Below are 15,685 nucleotides of genomic sequence, written 5' to 3' on the forward strand. Positions count from 1 at the left end.
TCATGAGAACCAAGCTGCGGAGTGGCCACACACCCCACGGGGCTCGGGCACAGAGTTACCCAGGAATCAAGCTTGATGCTGGCCCTCACGATCTTTGGCAGCGCCTTCTCAGCCCCACCAACACCGGGGCTCTGTGTCCATTCTCCCACTTAGCCTCGACATATCCCTTACCTCATCAGGGAAAAGCTCCGAAGCGGCCACCCACCACATGGGGCTTAAGCACTGACGTAGCCACGAATCAAGGCTGATGCTCTCCCACACCTTCCCCTCTCAGCCCCACCAACACCGGGGCTCTCTGTCTGTTCTCCCACTTATCCTCAGCCTATCCCTTACCCTCATCAGAGCCAAGCTGCCGAGCGGCCACACACCCCACGGGGCTCAGGCACAGAAGTACCCAGGAATCAAGGTTGATATTGGCCCTCACATCTCTTGGCAGCCCCACCAATACCGGGGCTCTGTGTCTGTGCTCGCACCTAACATCAACCTATCCCTTACCCTCATCGGAGCCAAGCTCCGAAGAGACCACGCTCCACATGGGGCTTAGGCACTGAGGTAGCCAGGAATAAGGTTGATACTGGTCCTCACGATCTCTTGGCAGCCCTTTCTCAGCCCCACCAACACCGGGGCTCTGTGTGTGTTCTCCCATCTAACCTTGACATATCCCTTACTGTCATCTGGGCAAAGCTCCGAAGCGGCCACCCACCACATGGGGCTCAGGCACAGAAGTAGCCAGGAATCAAGGTTGATGTTGGCCCTCACGATCTCTTGCAGCCCCTTCACAGCCCCACCAACACCGGGGCTCTGTGTCTGTTCTCCCTCTTATCCTCAAACTATCCCTTTACCTCATCAGGGCAAAGCTGCGAAGCGGCCACCCTCCACATCGGGCTTGGCACTAACGTAGCCAGGAATCAAGGTTGATGCTGGCCCTCACGTTCCCTTGTCAACCGCACCAACACCTGGGCTCTGTGTCTGTTCTCCCACTTATCCCCGACATATCCCTTACCGTTATCTGGGCAAAGCTCCAAAGCGGCTACCCTCCACATGGGGCTTAGGCACTGGGGTAGCCAGGGATCAGGGCTGATGCTGTCCCTCACCTTCCCTTGGCAACCCCACCAATACCGGGGCTCTGTGTCTGTTCTCCCACTTATCCTCGACATATCCCTTACCGTCATCTGGGCAAAGCTCCAAAGCGGCCACACTCCACATGGGGCTTGGCACTAATGTAGCCAGGAATCAACGTTGATGCTGGCCCTCACGTTCCTTTGGCAGCCCCACCAACACCGGGGCTCTGTAACTGTTCTCCCACTTATCCTCGACATATCCCTTACCCTCATCAGGGAAAATCGCTGAAGCGCCCACCCTCCAAATGGGGCTTGGCACTAAGGTACCAGGAATCAAAGTTGATGCTGGCCCTCACGTTCCCTTGGCAGCCCCTTCTCAGCCGCACCAACATGGGGGCTCTCTGTCTGTTCTCTCACCTAACCTCAACATATCTCTTACCCTCATCAGAGCCAAGCTCCGAAGCGGCCACCCACCTCATCCGGCTCAGGCAAAGAAATAGCCAGGACTCAAGGATGATGCTGGCCCTCACCTTCCCTCGGCAGCCCCACCAACACCGGGGCTCTGTGTCTGTTCTCCCACCTAATCTCGACATATCCCTAACCCTCATCAGGGCCAAGCTCCGAAGCAGCCACGCACCACTTAGAGCTTGGCAAGGAGGTAGCCAGGACTCTCGGTTGATGCTGGCCCTCACCTTCCCCTCTCAGCCCCACCAACACCAGGGCTCTGTGTCTGTTCTCCCAATTATCCTCGACATATCCCTTACCCTCATCAGAGCCAAGCTGTGGAGCGGCCACACACCCCATGGGGCTCAGGCACAGAAGTACCCAGGAATCAAGCTTGATGCTGGCCCTCACGGTCTTTCGCAGCCCCTTCTCAGTCCCACCAACACCGGGGCTCTGTATCATTCTCCCATTTAACCTCGACATATCCCTGACCCTCATCAGGGAAAAGTTCTGAAGCGACCACGCTCCACATGGGGCTTAGCACTGAGGTACATAGGAACGAAGGTTGATACTGGCCCTCCCGATCTCTTGGCAGCCCTTTCTCAGCCCCACCAACACCAGCGCTCTGTGTCTGTTCTCCCACTTATCCTCAGCTTATCCCTTACCCTCATCAGGGCAAAGCTCCGAAGCGGCCACCCTCAACATGAGGCTTGACACTAAGGTAGCCAGGAATCAAGGTTGATGCTGGACATCACCTTCCCTTGGCAACCCCAACACACCGGGGCTCTCTGTCTGTTCTCCCACTTATCCTCGACATATCCCTTACCCTCATCAGTGCCAAACTCCGAAGCGCCCACAAACCTCATGGAGCTCATGCACAGAAGTAGCCAGGAATCAAGGCTGATGCTGGCCCTCACCTTCCCTTGGCAGCCCCTCCTCAGCCCCACCAACACCTGCCCCCTTCTCTTTGGTCTCCCACCTAAACATCCACCTGCATCTTACCTTCATCAGAGCCAGGCTCTGAAACCTCTACCCATGGCGCTCCAACACAGAGGGAACCGACATTGGCTGTTGTTCGCTGCACTCGCCTGCCCCGGCAGCCCTTTGAGGTCCCCACCACCACCGGGGCTAGGCGCTTGCCGTAGCACTCAACCGTCAACCTTGCCGCAGCCCAACTGCAAAGCAGACAAGCGCCCCGGCGAGCTCCCACACACATTTAGCCAGGACTGAAATATGTTCGCGGCGCTCACCTTCCCTTTACAGCCCCTTCTCAGCTGCCAGCACCCAGCCATCTCCAGCACCGCAAATGCGCAACATCCAGCACACCTAGCACCCCTTGGGATCTTTGGCAGTGCTTGGTGCTGGGCATGTGTCGGTGCTGGGTCGTGGGGGTACTGTGCGCTAGGCCCTGAGGGTAGTGGGTTCTGGACAGGTCTGGGTGCTGCGGTTGCTGGGTGTTGGGCATATCTGGGTGCTCGCCATGTCCCTGTGCTGGGCACTGGGAGGATTTGGTGCTGGGAATGGGCAGGTGATGATCATGTCTGGGTGGTGGATGCTGGCTACAGGCAGTGCTGGGCACTGGCTGCGCTGGGTGCTGGTCATTGGGGGTACTGGGTTCTAGGCACTGGGCGTGCGGGGTGCTGGGCATCTCTGGGTGCTGGGCATGTCCAAGTGATGGGTCCTGGGCACTGGGACTGCTGGGCAGTGGGGGTGCTGGGGACTATGCATATCAGGGTGCTGGGCATGCCTGTGTACTGAGTGCTTGGCGCTGGGTTCTGGATGCTGGCTGGTGGGCATTGTCTGTGTGGTGGTTATTGGGCACTGGCGGTGGTAGGCATGGGAGTGCTTGTTGCTGGGCATTTCCTGATCCTGGCTGTTGGGTAGCCGGGGTGCTGAGCGCTGGGCATGTCTGGGTGCTGGGTGATGGATGGAGGGCGCCTGGGGTGCTGGGCACTAGGGGTACTGGCTGGTGGGAATGTCTGTGTGCTAGCCATGTCTATATGCCGGGTGCTGTGTGCTGGGGGTGCTGGGCGATGGGGTTAGGTCGTGCTGGGCGGTGCTGGTGCTGAGGGCTATGTCCTGTGGGTGCTGGTTGCTGGGCATGGGAGTACTGGGTACTATGCATAAGCGGGTGCAGGGTATGTCTTGCTGCTGGGTGCTGGGGTTACCGGGAGCTGGGTGTATTGTGTGCTGGGCACTGGGGTGTTGGGTGCTGGGCATGTCCAGGTGCTTGGCATGACCGGGTGCTGGGCACTGGGGGTGCTGGCTGCTGAGAGCTAGGGTTGCTGGCTGTGGGCATTTCAGTTGCTGGTCATGACTGTGTGCTGGGTTTTGTGGATGCTGGGCGTGCCAAGATGCCTGGCATGTTTGGATGCTGTGTGCTTGGCACTTGGGGTTCTGGGTGGTGGGCAGTGAGGGAGCTGGGTGGTGGGCGCTGGGGCTGCTGGGTGGTGGGAGTGCTGGATGCTGGTTTTTGGGTATGCTGTTTTCTGGGCAATGGGGGTGGTGGGTATGAGACCTGTGGAGGTGCTGGATGTCGGGTGTTTGGTTGCTGGGTGCAGGGCACTGGGGGTGCTGGGTGCTGACTGCTGCAGGTGCTGGGTGCTGGATATGTCCAGGTGCTATGTGCTGATCACTGGGGATGTTGGTTGCTGGTTTCCTGTGTTCTGGTGCGTTGGGTACTGCGCATGTTTGGGTGCTGGGCATGTCTGGGTGCTGAGTACCGGGCACTGGGGGTGGGGGTGCTGTGTGCTGGGCATGTCCGGGTGGTGGGTGTTGGGCAGTGGGGTTGCTAGGGGCTAGGTACTGGGGGTGCTGGGCCCTGGTATTGCTGGGTACTATGCATAACTGAGTGCAGGGTATCTCTTGGTGCTGGATACTGGGTGCTGGGCATATCCGGTGCTGGGCCTGTGCTCTGGAGTTGCTGGGTTCTGTGCTCTGGGGGTGCTTGTTTCTTGGCACGTGCATGTGCTGTGTGCTCTGCCCTGGTTGTGCTGGGTATGTGTGGGTGCTCTGTGTTGGGCAGTGTGGGTGCTGTGTGGTGGGCGCTGGGCATGTCCGGGTGCTGGGTGCTGGGCACTGGAGGTTCTGGGCGATGGGGAGCAGGGAAGCTGCCTGCTAGGCATGTCTGAGTGCTGGGCATGTCCGGGTGCTGGGTACTGTGCGCTGGCAGTGGTGGGCGGTGGTGGTGCTGGGCATGTCTGGGTGCTAGGCACAGCGGTGCTGGGTGCTTGGCGCTGGGGGTGATGGTCTTTGGGTGTGCTGGGTGCTGGGCATGTCCCTGTGCTGGGTGGTGGGGGTGCTGGGCATGTGCGGGTGTTGGTTGCTGGGCCCTGGGTGTACTGGGTGCTGGACGCTGGGGTGGTTGGTTTCGGGGTGCTGGCTTCTGTGCCCCTGTGTTGCTGGGTGCTGAGCACGTCTGGGTGCTGGGTACTGGGAACTGGCAGTGTGGGGCGGTGGGGGTGCTGTGTGCTAGGCATGTCGGGATGCTGGATACCGGGCAGTGGGAGTGCTGGGTGCTAGGTACTGGGGTGCTGGGCCCTGGCATTGCTCGGCAATATGCAAAACTGAGTGCAGGGTATGTCTTGGTGCTGGATGCTTGGTGCTGGAGGTACCGGGTGCTGGGCATATGCAGTGCTGGGTGTTGGGCATATCCGGTGCTGGGTGGCTGTGCTGGGGTTGCTGGGTGCTGTGCTGTGAGGGTGCTGGATTCCTGGCATGTGCGTGTACTGTGTGCTGGGCCCTGGTTGTGCCGGGTATGTGTGGGTGCTGGGTGTTGGGCACTGGGGGGGGGTGGTGCTAGGTGCTGGGCATGTCCAGGTGCTGAGCAATGGTGGTGCTGGGTGCTTGGCGCTGGGGGTGGTGGTACCTGGGGCTGCTGTGTGCTGGGCACGTCGGGGTGCTGGGTTTTGGGCGGTGGGGGTGCTGGGTGCTGGGCGTGTGCGTGTGTTGGTTGCTGGACCCTGGCATGCTGGGCGCTGGGGCTATCGGTTACCGGGTGCTGCGGGTGCTGGGTTCAATGCAGCGTGTGCAGGTCCTGGGCAGTGGGTGTGCTGGAAGCTGGGTGTTGGATATGCTGGTTCCTGCCACTGCGGGTGCTGGGTGTGAGACTTGTGGGCGTGCTGGATGGTGGGTGTTTGGTGTGCACCCTCACTGCCCACCACCCAGAACCCCAAGTGCCGAGCACACAGCATCCGGACGTGCCCAGCACCTGCACACGCCCAGCACCCACAAGACCCAACAACCAGCACCTGGTCACTATTCTTACATTTCTGGCTGGTCTTTTGACATCTTGTGCTACTCTTGAAGCAACCCAAACAGGATAAGGAGAAGATGGAGATGCTGATGCGGTTCTCCTTTTCCACTGGCTCACAAAGTTCTCCAGGTCATAGATGCCCTCTGCTTACTGTCTCTCACAGAGCTTCTTGCTGTGTTTCGTTGGGATGAGTCACGTGTCCAAGACACTTCAAGTTCATCAGCTGCCTTCTGGCGACAGCTTACGCTGCTTGAAAAGATGACAGATTCCCTCACGGTGGTTTTGGCTTCACGACATCTGATGGTGAAGTTGCTCACATTGATTGTTACCAATGGACAGGTTCGCAAAGGCCTGCATAGGGTGGCTGTTTTTTTGGCCAAAGGGAATGGTTGGAGCCCTCAACGTCATCTGCCTGCTGATCCCAAGGAGACAGAGTTGGATGATGGGCAGCGTGGGAAGGAAGAACCAGGAACATCCCTACGGTCCAAACTTTTCCTCTTCAGAGGTTTGGAAGAGGTAGTCCCTCACCCCAGGGCATGCTGGGGGAGGGGACCTCCAGCACAGCAGAGTGTCCCCAGGGACCCCAAGGTGACAGCTGGGGCTTGGCCCCCGAGCGGGGAGCTCCTACCCAAGGGTGGTGAGGAGCTCTCTGCTGCTGGGCATTTGACGTCCTCCCTCCTGGCGGCAGAGGCCAGGAATGACGCTGTCTGCTCAGCACGCTGGGGGTGCTTCCTGTCTGAAGGAAGGACACCACAAGACTGAGCTTTTGTAGCAGCTTTAATCAAATACATCCCTTTTCCCCCAGGAGAGATGCACCTCTGTCTGGTTCAGCAGGGCCAGCAACGCAGCACCCACAGGGACTGCGATAACGAGTGCCGCGCCCTTGAAGATGTCAGGATCAGCACCGTCTGAGCTGCCAGGGAGCAGATGGAGGCTTCACTGTCCTCCTCCATGGCCTGGAGGGCTGCGGCAGACGGAAACAGAGCCGAGATTAACTCGCCCACACCTCACCTGCAGAGATCCCCAGGCAGCCCCTCCAGACCGTGCCAGCCCCACCCATCTCTTTCCCTGGCCAGGACGAACAGGTGGGACCAATGGATGAACTGGAAGCTGCTGGTCAGGAATGCCTCAGATGCTCCTGAGATGCTCCTATACCCCGGGAGCGTTTCCCTGGCGCAGGGCAAGGCAAGGCAGCACCCTGGCCAGGCTCCGTTCCCTGCCCCACTAGCCCTGGTCATACGCACCACGGCAGATCTCACTCAGCTCCTCCTTGCTTTGGTTCCTGGAGTGCCGTGCAGCAAGCCCTGAGCAGAGAGCTCCATTAGACCTCCCGCTCCCCAGCATGTCTCCAGCTGCCCCTCGCTGCCAGCACAGCAGCGGGGATGGGGGCCAGGCTGCCAGAAGAGGGACCCCGGGGGCTGTGGCTCACCGATGAACTTGATGGCTGCCTCTCGCAAGCTGGCCTGAGCGTCCTTCAGGTATGGCATGCTCTGATGCAGGTACTTTTCAACCCTTCTCCTGTCCTTCACCAGCTGGAGAGAGTGCAAGGGCATGGGGCTGGCACGGATCCTCCCCAGTCGGCCAGACCAGTCCCTCGTCCCAGTGATCCCCTTCCCACCCAGACCATTCCCATGTCCCTGGCAGAGCCCTGTGGGGCTGAGGTCCAGAGAGCGCCACAGGCAGAGGGGGTCTGGGGGTCCAGAGACCCCTCTGTCCATCTACCAGGGCCCAGATGGGCTGGGGTCTCCTTCAACACCCTGGGGGACAGGGAGGGGAGAGCGCCCTGGAGAAGAGCCCTTGGGGCCTCTGTGCTGGAGGCAGGGAAGGACGACACAGCTCCAGGCTATGGGCCCTGGGGCTTGGGGGTTGTCCTCACCAAGCACTCTGTGATCCTCCACGTCTGCTGTGCCTGAATCAGGTCCTTGAGCTCTTCCCACTTCAGGATCTCTGCCACGGCAAGGAGGGCTTCCTCAGAGACCTGCAGAGCAGCAGAGGTTGGGAGATGGAACCATGGCCTGGAGAAGGAGACCTGGCGTCCATCTCCTCTTGGCCCAGCTGCCAGCCATTCCCAGCCACCACCTCAGGTATCTCATGCTGCCAGCCAGCAGAGCAGATTCTCAAGAGCTGTGGGCTCATGGCTGTAGGCGATGAGGGCCACAGTCCCAGAGACACTGGGGCAGGATGGAGCCAGCAGCACCTCCCACGGGCATCCCCCAATGGATACACTTGGCTCCTCAGCCGGGGCTGCCCCGGTTCCAGGTGGGCAGAGCTCTGAGACCTGGGGTGATCCTGCCCTTAGGGAGCTGGGATACGTCCTGGCCTAAACATCTGGGATACTCTTGTGCACAACCCTGGGGGCAGGGGTAGGGGCTCAAAGCGCTGGCTTCCAACAGCTCCAGGGAAATCTGGGAAGCCCTTAGGGTGCGTTCAGGCCTTCCTGGCCACGGGCTGCTGCTGCTGCTGAGACCTGCTGGACCAGGTAGGGCAGGTCTGGGAAATGTCCATGCCAGCTGCCCGCAGCCCTTGCCCACAATGCCCAGACCACCCCAGTGGTGTCATCACACCCTTCCCCATATCACTGGCCAGCTTTGAAATCTGCACCTTAGCCACGCTCTGGGTCTGGTCACTCATGTGGAAGAGGAGTGGGACTAGCCCCCTCCACACTTTATTCTTCATCCTCCTCTTGTCGCAGCACACCACAGCCTTTATCAGGTCTTTGAAAAGGCGGATGGAGAGCTCTCGCAGCTGGCTGCACTCCTGGTAGGGAGGAGGACAGGAGGGCAGGACATGATGAGCAAGGGCATTACCACGGCCGATAGGAGGGGAGATGCTCCGGGGTCAGATCCTGCACACAGCTGCATGGCCACGCAGCTGGGGGAGCCCTCAGGGCTTGGAGAGCAGCTCTTGGCCTGCAGATGCTTTGCATGGGGGCCAGGCTGGGCTCCAGCACAGGGGTCTCGGGTCGCCCGGAGGCATCAGCCTTTCAGGGAGAAGCCATGGTGGGCTGCAGAGCCCAGAAGGCATCCCTCGAGGAATCAAGGAGGGGAAAAGGTCATGACCACAGGGCTGGGCTGAAGGGCAGCTGTCATCAACGAGCGTCCATCTGCAGGGCTCAGGCTCCTGCAGCAGCCTTACATCATCAAAGAGCGGCAAGAGCTTCCCTGAGAGTTGAAGAGCGACGTGGCTGGCCTTCGTCCTCTCCATATGACCCACCACGCTTTGGAAGACCAGCAGGGCCTTCATCCTGATGTGTTTGTTGGCATCCTGCAGGGTCTGCACAACGTCTGGCAGCAGGACCTGAATTTTTCTTGCCTGGATGAAGCACAGAATTTCCCCTTTGTGAAGTGGTCAGAGACCACCCTGGCAAACGTACTCTGGTCACTCAGCACCAGCCGCCCCTCCGGCTTCTGGTGCAGGAATCGCTCTGCAGCAGCCTCCTGGCTGGTGGTGGCCGTGGTATGTGGGAAAGCAGGGGTAGGGCAGGGAGGGCAGGAGAGCAAAGACTCCCTGTCCCCTGCTTAGCCACCCCCTTTTCCAACCGGCCCAAAGGGGACGATGGGTTGGTAACCCCCCAGGCCTGGAAAGCTCCCCAGGCACCCACCAGCCCCGTCAACGGCAAGGAGGGTGTTGGGAGCCATCACCCCAGCTCCTGACTCCCAGCCAAGGCCAAGCCACCGTGTTGGCCAACGTGGCTCAACTTGACGCCTTGCTCACCATCTCAGGTCTCTCCGAGAGGGTCATGAGACCCATGAGCACCAGCGAGCGAGCCCCCGGGTTTGGACTCCTCAGGTGCTCCTGGAGGAGTGGCAGGGAGCGAAAACTCAGCCCTCGACTGTTGGTGCAGTCTTGCACCTGAAACGAAGATGGAGGTGAGAGATGGGCAGAGCCTGCGGGGCTCCTGCTTCCCACTGGCAGCTCAGGGCAAGGGCACCGGGGCCAGGCAGCCCGTCCTGGGGGCAGCCCTGCCCGTGGAGGACAGCACAGTGTCTTTGCTGATTCCTCCTGTCCTCCGACCATCAGCAGTCTCTTGCTCTCACGCCTCCAAGGAGCGATTGGAGAGCAAGAGCTGGCACAAAGAAAGCAGGACACGCGGGCGGTGACAAGTGTCTCCTGTCCCCGGCTGGACACGTCCCTGAGGGTGAGCAAGGCCGGGTCTGGTCACTTACCGCCGCCTGAATGTCGCAGGCGTGCAACACAGCGGTGCTTATCTGCTTGCGGCGCAGCCCTTTCTGCGAATCAACGATCATCGTCAGCCAAATCAAGAACTCATTCAGTGCCTTGTTCTGGAAGAACACCATCTCCCACATGGCCAGGGCGGCGCTGCCGAGCACAGAGCATTTTGTCAGCAGGGCCGCCTCAGCCATGGCACCGTGCCCAGGCTAGCCCAGCCAGTCCCGGGCTGTCTTGCAGTCCTGGCCCTGCCTGCCCCCCTTGCGTGGGGGCAAGCAGGAGAGGGCTGAGGTGGTGGTCCCCGTGGGGCAGGGAGGAGCGTGGTGGCTCTGGACTCTGGCTTGGCTGGCTTTGGCTGCTGCAGGCCTGGATGACCCACCAGGGCTGGAAAGTGTGGTGGGATGGAGGGCCCTGCTCCTGGGGGATGTCCTGCAGTTTTCTGTGGGTCTGGCAGCCAGAGAGTCTCTGGGCCCCTCTCGCCACGTGGAACAAGCCCTAGGGGCTGTCGGGACCGATACCTGTCATATGGTGGAACGTTGATTGCCATACTGCAGGCCAGTTCCTTGGGGTACTCGCAGGCCAGCAGAATAAGTAGGGCGCACAGGCTCTTCCAGGCTGACGCTGTGCTGGTGTACTTCATGCTTTCATGGATGCACCTCACGATGCTTGGCACCTGGAGGGGACACAGGTGAGGATGGTGCTGCCACTGGAGTGCAGCTGTTTCCTCAGCTGCCACCACTGAAACTTCCCAAACGTCTCTGGTGGCTTAAAATGTCTTCAGGTGCCTGATGAAAGGCAAGGCAGGGCAAAGGCAGGGCAATGCACAAGGCTTGAAAGGGCTCAAGGGCAGGGCAATCCAGCCAGGGGCTGCTTACATCTGTCAGCCAGGAGGCAGGTTCTCTCATGGCCATGTTCAGCATGCTGCTGGCCACCTGCTTGTCATAGGTGCTAGAGTCCCTCATGGCTTCAATGGCCGTGGCGACGATGTCTGTCTTCTCAGAAGGCCAGAAGTAATTTTTACACACCTATGGGAGGAAGGAAGGGAGGAAGGGAAGACACATCACATGACTGCCCTGATGGTTCTGCTTGGCCCTATAGAGAACCAGGGCTTGCTGGTGGCCAGGAGGGCTGGAGCTGCTGCTGGGACACTGGAGTGCAGCCCTTGGAGTCCCTGCTTGGGGACAGCAGGAACCCTCTCACCAGGGACAGTGAGGCCATGCCAGCCCCGCTGATTCTGGGTCCCTTTGCTCACACAAGTCTCCTGCTGATGCCACAGACAAGTGTCCCAGCAAGGGAGGAGCTCATTACCGTGGTCAGAGTGATGGCTTTGTGGAGCAAAGAACTTGAGGAGGTGCTCTCAGCTTCCCATTCCCTTTGGATCTCTTGATGGTCTGGATTGTCCTCTGAGAGCATCCTACCTAAATGGAGAGGGGGAAACACAGAGCAGTTGGTAGGATGTAGCATCTTTGCCAACAAGCTTACCAAACGCTGAAAAGAGCTTTAGGCTAGGAATGGCCGAGGAGGGGTGTTATGACCCACAGTCAGGGGAGGAGGTGGTGGGCAGGAGTGTAAAGCAAAGGGAACAAGAGGGATCTCAGGAACAATGCAGATGGATGAGAGGCACCTGCCTCAAGTGTATGTTTGCAGATGCTCAGGGCCTGGGAAAGTGGAAGGAGAGCACGCACGGGGGACAATCAACAGTCTGGGAGAGAGCGTGGGGGTCAGGAGCAGTGGAGAGGCGGTGCTGGTGGCATGGTGGTGGCAGCGTGTTACAGCCCCCCCGCTCGGGGAGGGGAAGTGGATGAAGTCTTCCTGCAAGCACTCGGGGAGGACTCTGAGTCACACGCCCTGATTGCAAGATGGCAGGATGCAAGCGGTCAAGATTTCTGGAGGGCGTCAGGGACAGCTTCTTGCTTCAGGCATTGGAGGGACCAGCCGGGGTGATGCCCTGCCTGATCTGCTGTTCAATGAGAGGGAAGAATTGGTTTCAGGACGTGGTAATTGATGGTAGCTGTGGCTGTGAGGACCACAAAACAGTGGGGCTCGAGATCCTGAAAGGAATGAGGAAGCAGAGCAGCAGATAGCAGATCCTGGACTTCAGGTGAGCACTCCACTTCTGCAGGAAAACGATAGCTGGGATCCTATGGGAAGCAGCTGCAAAGGGCCAGGGAGGACAGGGAAGCTGGCAGACTTTCACAGAGAGCCTCCAGTAAGCACAAGAACGGTCCATCGCAATGCTCAGGAAAATGAACAGACGTATCGGATGTCCGTGTGTGGAGGGATGCAGCCCACGACACAGCTCCTCTTACTTTCTTGCTGACAGATGAATCTGTAGATGGAATAAAGAGCATCCAAAGCCACATGGCTGCTCTCTTCTTCCTTGCAAGAGCTGAGAAGGATGAGACATCCCAGCAGCTGTCCCAGGATGGGGATCTGGATCTCTCTGTAGCAGCCACGGCTGAACTCATCTTGCCAGGCCTGGGGGAGGGAGGCAGAACAGCAGAAGGGCTGAGGCGAGGCAGTTGGGGCCGAAGCCCTGAACCCAAGGGTGTGCCCAGGGCTGGATCTCAAGTCAAAGCTTTGCAGGGCCCTGCTGGCCCTGGCTCTCAAAGCAGCTAGAGCTGGGCAGCTCCCACCATGCTCCTGGGGCAGTCCTGTCCCACACACGGCTGGGTGCAGCTCTGGCTCCTGGCAGATAGGGGATTGGGGAGAGGAGCCCATGGGACCAAGACCCTCGCTTCAGGGCAGAGCCTTGCTGAGTGCCCCTATGCCTGGCAGGAACCTGAACTGCAGGCTGCTCTGGTGCACAGGGAAGGGGAGATGTCCTGGCTGGAGGCTGCCTGGCTCCTTACCTCCAGTGAGGAACATCTGGCCAGCAAATGGCTCAGCTTCTGAATCCTCCTCAAGGCCCTTGCGCGCACAGCTGCACTTTTGGAGTTGGTGAAGGTCAGCAGCATCTGGGAGGAGAGGAGAGAAACTGCCAATCTGCCCCGGGAGCTGACGCCCATTCCAGCAGAAGCAATGCTGCTGAACTCCTGGCCGGACTCACATAGTCCAGGCTCAGGGGTATGGCCCCCTGGGAAGCCAGGAGAAGAGAGCTTCAGGGCCGGGCTCCCCATGCAGGACGGGGAGGTCCCAGTGGGTCTCTGTCCCATTCGGGTCTGGGGAGGAAAGCAGAGTGGACTGGGAAGTGGGGGGACGGCAGCACCAGCTGCCACCGCTGCGGTGCCACAGGAGAAGGGTGGAATTCCTCCCATTGCTTTGGTGCAAGGAAAGCTTTGGGGGCCTGAGCTGGCAAGGCTTTACCATGACACAAGAGGAGTCTGCGGAGGGGAAAGGGACTTTGACTGCAGCCAGGGGCTGCCAGGCTCCAGAAGAGCACAGTGGGCAGCCCCCAGCTCCCTCAGGGGAGGTGGGCACCCTGCGTGGCACTGGGGTGGGGACCGTCCACTTAAGAGTGGACAGTCTCTTCCCTCCAGGGTGATGAACAGCCCCTGCCAAACCTGCTCTTTGCCAATGTCACACCTTCAAGATAGTCTCCAGCTCCTCGCTGAGGCCGGAGGCAGGAGAGCTGAACGCCAACGCACATAGCATGCTGTCCATGGCATCCAGGGTCTGCAAGGAGGACAAAGGGTGGTGGCATCTTTCGGCAGTCCCTCTCACCCCCAGGAGATGGATCTGAACTCCCAGCACCAAGGAGGACACCCGCGCTGCCTTGTGGCGCCTGGGGGAGGCCTCGGGGCAGACAAGCCTGGACGTGGCCGGGCCCACGGGAGGGGGATGAAGGGATGAGGGTGGGAAAGCAAAACCGAGACCCTGACCTGCCTTGCATCTCCAGTCCTGGCACCAGGCAGCCAGGGAGCAGCCCAGAGGGACTGGGGGCTCACCCAGCGCTTACCTGGAAGTAGAGAGAAGCATCCAGGTCCTGCATGTCCTCTTTTGGAGGAAGCGAGAAGACACTGGTGAAGCAGGCATGTATGAGGCTTTTCTTTTGGCCCTCCAGCACCGTCTCCACCGAGCTGCAAAGAGAGAGGGAGGTCTGTCAGACACTGGTGCTGGAAGCAGTGCCTCGAGGCTTCGGGCAGGTGGACATGGATCTCCGGGGCAGGGGTCCCCAGGAGGGATGGGCAGGTACCTTAAGGCGGCAATGGCATTCATGGCGAGCTGCCGCACCGCCGTGCACAGGTGGTCCCTGGGCTCCTCTTCCAGCAGTGCCTGCAGAGCACAATCGAGATAAGGGACCTGGCAGTCACAAGCACCCAGTGCCAGCAGACCCAGTGTGGTCCCTACCACCCCCAGTGCTGGGGTCTTCGCTGGCAGGGCTTCTCAGCGGTACCCGAGTCCCCTTGGGGTGTCCATGCACCTTTGCTCCTGCCCAAATGCTGTCCTCGCAGCATGCCAGTGACTGGGGGCCCTGCCCCCTTCCCCAGACCCTCTGGGTGTCCCCTCACCTTGATGCTCTTGGCCAGCTCAAATCTGTGGCAGAAGACATCCAGGCCCTGTAACAAGCCCTTGTGCCTGGCAGCTCTGCAGAGGGTGCAGATGCACTCAAGGAACCACACCTTCTTGGTCTCCTCCTGGCAGCCAGGGGACAGAGAGACAAAGGGGGAGTGTGAGAGGGGGAGACACGGCCAGCGGGACCAGAGCACTGGGGGTGCAGAGCCGTGCGGGAGAGCAGCTCTGCCCAGCCAGCAGCAGGCAGCAGAGCCGGGGGGTTCCATCACGAGACGCTGGCACAGCAGCAATTGAAATAGCTGCGGTTACCTTTTCTGAGCTCTTGAGAAAAGCCTGGATGAAGTCCACCATTTCCTGTTCCTCTTCATACACAGCTAGCCAGCTGGCATCTAGCGAAGGAGGAGAGCAGGGAGAGCTGTGGAGCAGAGCTGCAGGCAGGAGCGGGCAGAGGAAGGAGCTCTGCCCTTCATCCCCATGCCCGCTCCCTGGGCTCAGTCTCCCAGGGGGTCTTGGGGATGGAGGATCCAATGCTGGAGCCCCTCACTCACCTGCCTGCAGCGGCTGGATCACACACACCTCATCGGGCTCCGGTGGAGAGCTGCTCTCCTGGGGAGCCCCCACCTCCTCCCAGGCCACAATGGGGCAGCCTGGGGGTCCCTCCGCCATCCTGAGGGATGTAGGAAGGGGGTGGGGATGGGGAAGGGGGAAGCCTTGGGGAAATGCCTCAAGGCTGCTGGGAAAAGACACAGGCTGCGTTTGGGCGGGCTCCTCGCCAGCTCCACGCTCCTGCCCTGTCCCGTCACTGTCCTGCCGGACACTGTGGGGTAGGGCCATGCTGGCTATATGCAGTGCCAGGGGGTCAAAAAGCAGGGGGTCACAAAGGGATCCACTGTGACCCACCACCCGGGCAGGAGGGGGAGCGTGGCCCCTGGGGACTTGGGTCCTCTTGGGGCACCCCAAGGCAACCATTCGCCCTTACATCCGCTCGGGATCTCCCTGTTGCTCTCCAGCATGTCCCAGTGCCCCGAAGTTAAAAGTCTGGGATTTACTCAAGCTTCACAGAAACCATAATTTTATCACTTCACCTCTTCTTCTCATCTTCTCATCAGGAAGAGCTTGTGCAGGAAAGAGGGAAAAGAAAATGAAACAACTTCCCCTGAGCTTACTTTTTTAGGATTTGGAAACCTCCCAGAAACGGAGATTCCTGTCTTACGGTTTGTTTTCTCAGTCTGGTTTGCGGCCATGATGGAGAACTCCCTCATTGCTGTCTGGTGGTGGCTGACCACCATCTCCAGACCTC

The 15,685-nt window shown here is 59.9% G+C and overlaps 1 protein-coding gene across 1 annotated transcript; it reads right to left on the bottom strand.

The window, feature by feature from the left end:
- Nucleotides 1–6,569: 6,569 nt before the first annotated feature.
- On the bottom strand, nt 6,570–15,217 carry LOC142092527 (uncharacterized). Its single transcript, XM_075172667.1, has 16 exons — nt 14,934–15,217; nt 14,695–14,774; nt 14,382–14,507; nt 13,829–13,949; nt 12,783–12,887; nt 11,239–11,348; nt 10,806–10,955; nt 10,449–10,603; nt 9,927–10,080; nt 9,475–9,612; nt 8,896–9,072; nt 8,362–8,517; nt 7,637–7,738; nt 7,190–7,292; nt 7,005–7,064; nt 6,570–6,724 (listed from the first exon to the last, which is right to left on the bottom strand). Exons 1-16 carry the CDS (start codon nt 15,049–15,051, stop codon nt 6,588–6,590), a joined length of 1,992 nt encoding a protein of 663 aa, XP_075028768.1. The 5' UTR covers nt 15,052–15,217; the 3' UTR covers nt 6,570–6,587.
- Between the last annotated feature and the right edge of the window lie 468 nt (nt 15,218–15,685).

The sequence above is a fragment of the Calonectris borealis genome, chromosome 24 (assembly GCF_964195595.1).
Source record: "Calonectris borealis chromosome 24, bCalBor7.hap1.2, whole genome shotgun sequence".
NCBI lineage: Eukaryota > Metazoa > Chordata > Aves > Procellariiformes > Procellariidae > Calonectris > Calonectris borealis.

What these genes read in the sequence shown, in the direction of transcription:
- LOC142092527 (XM_075172667.1), bottom strand. Translation starts at nt 15,051, where the DNA reads ATGGCGGAGGGACCCCCAGGCTGCCCCATTGTGGCCTGGGAGGAGGTG. An exon ending in GGCAGCCATCAAGTTCATCG is followed by an intron (nt 7,065 to 7,189) that starts GTGAGCCACAGC and finishes CTCTCTGCTCAG; the next exon opens with GGCTTGCTGCACGGCACTCC. An exon ending in GCTGAGTGAGATCTGCCGTG is followed by an intron (nt 6,725 to 7,004) that starts GTGCGTATGACC and finishes CGTCTGCCGCAG; the next exon opens with CCCTCCAGGCCATGGAGGAG.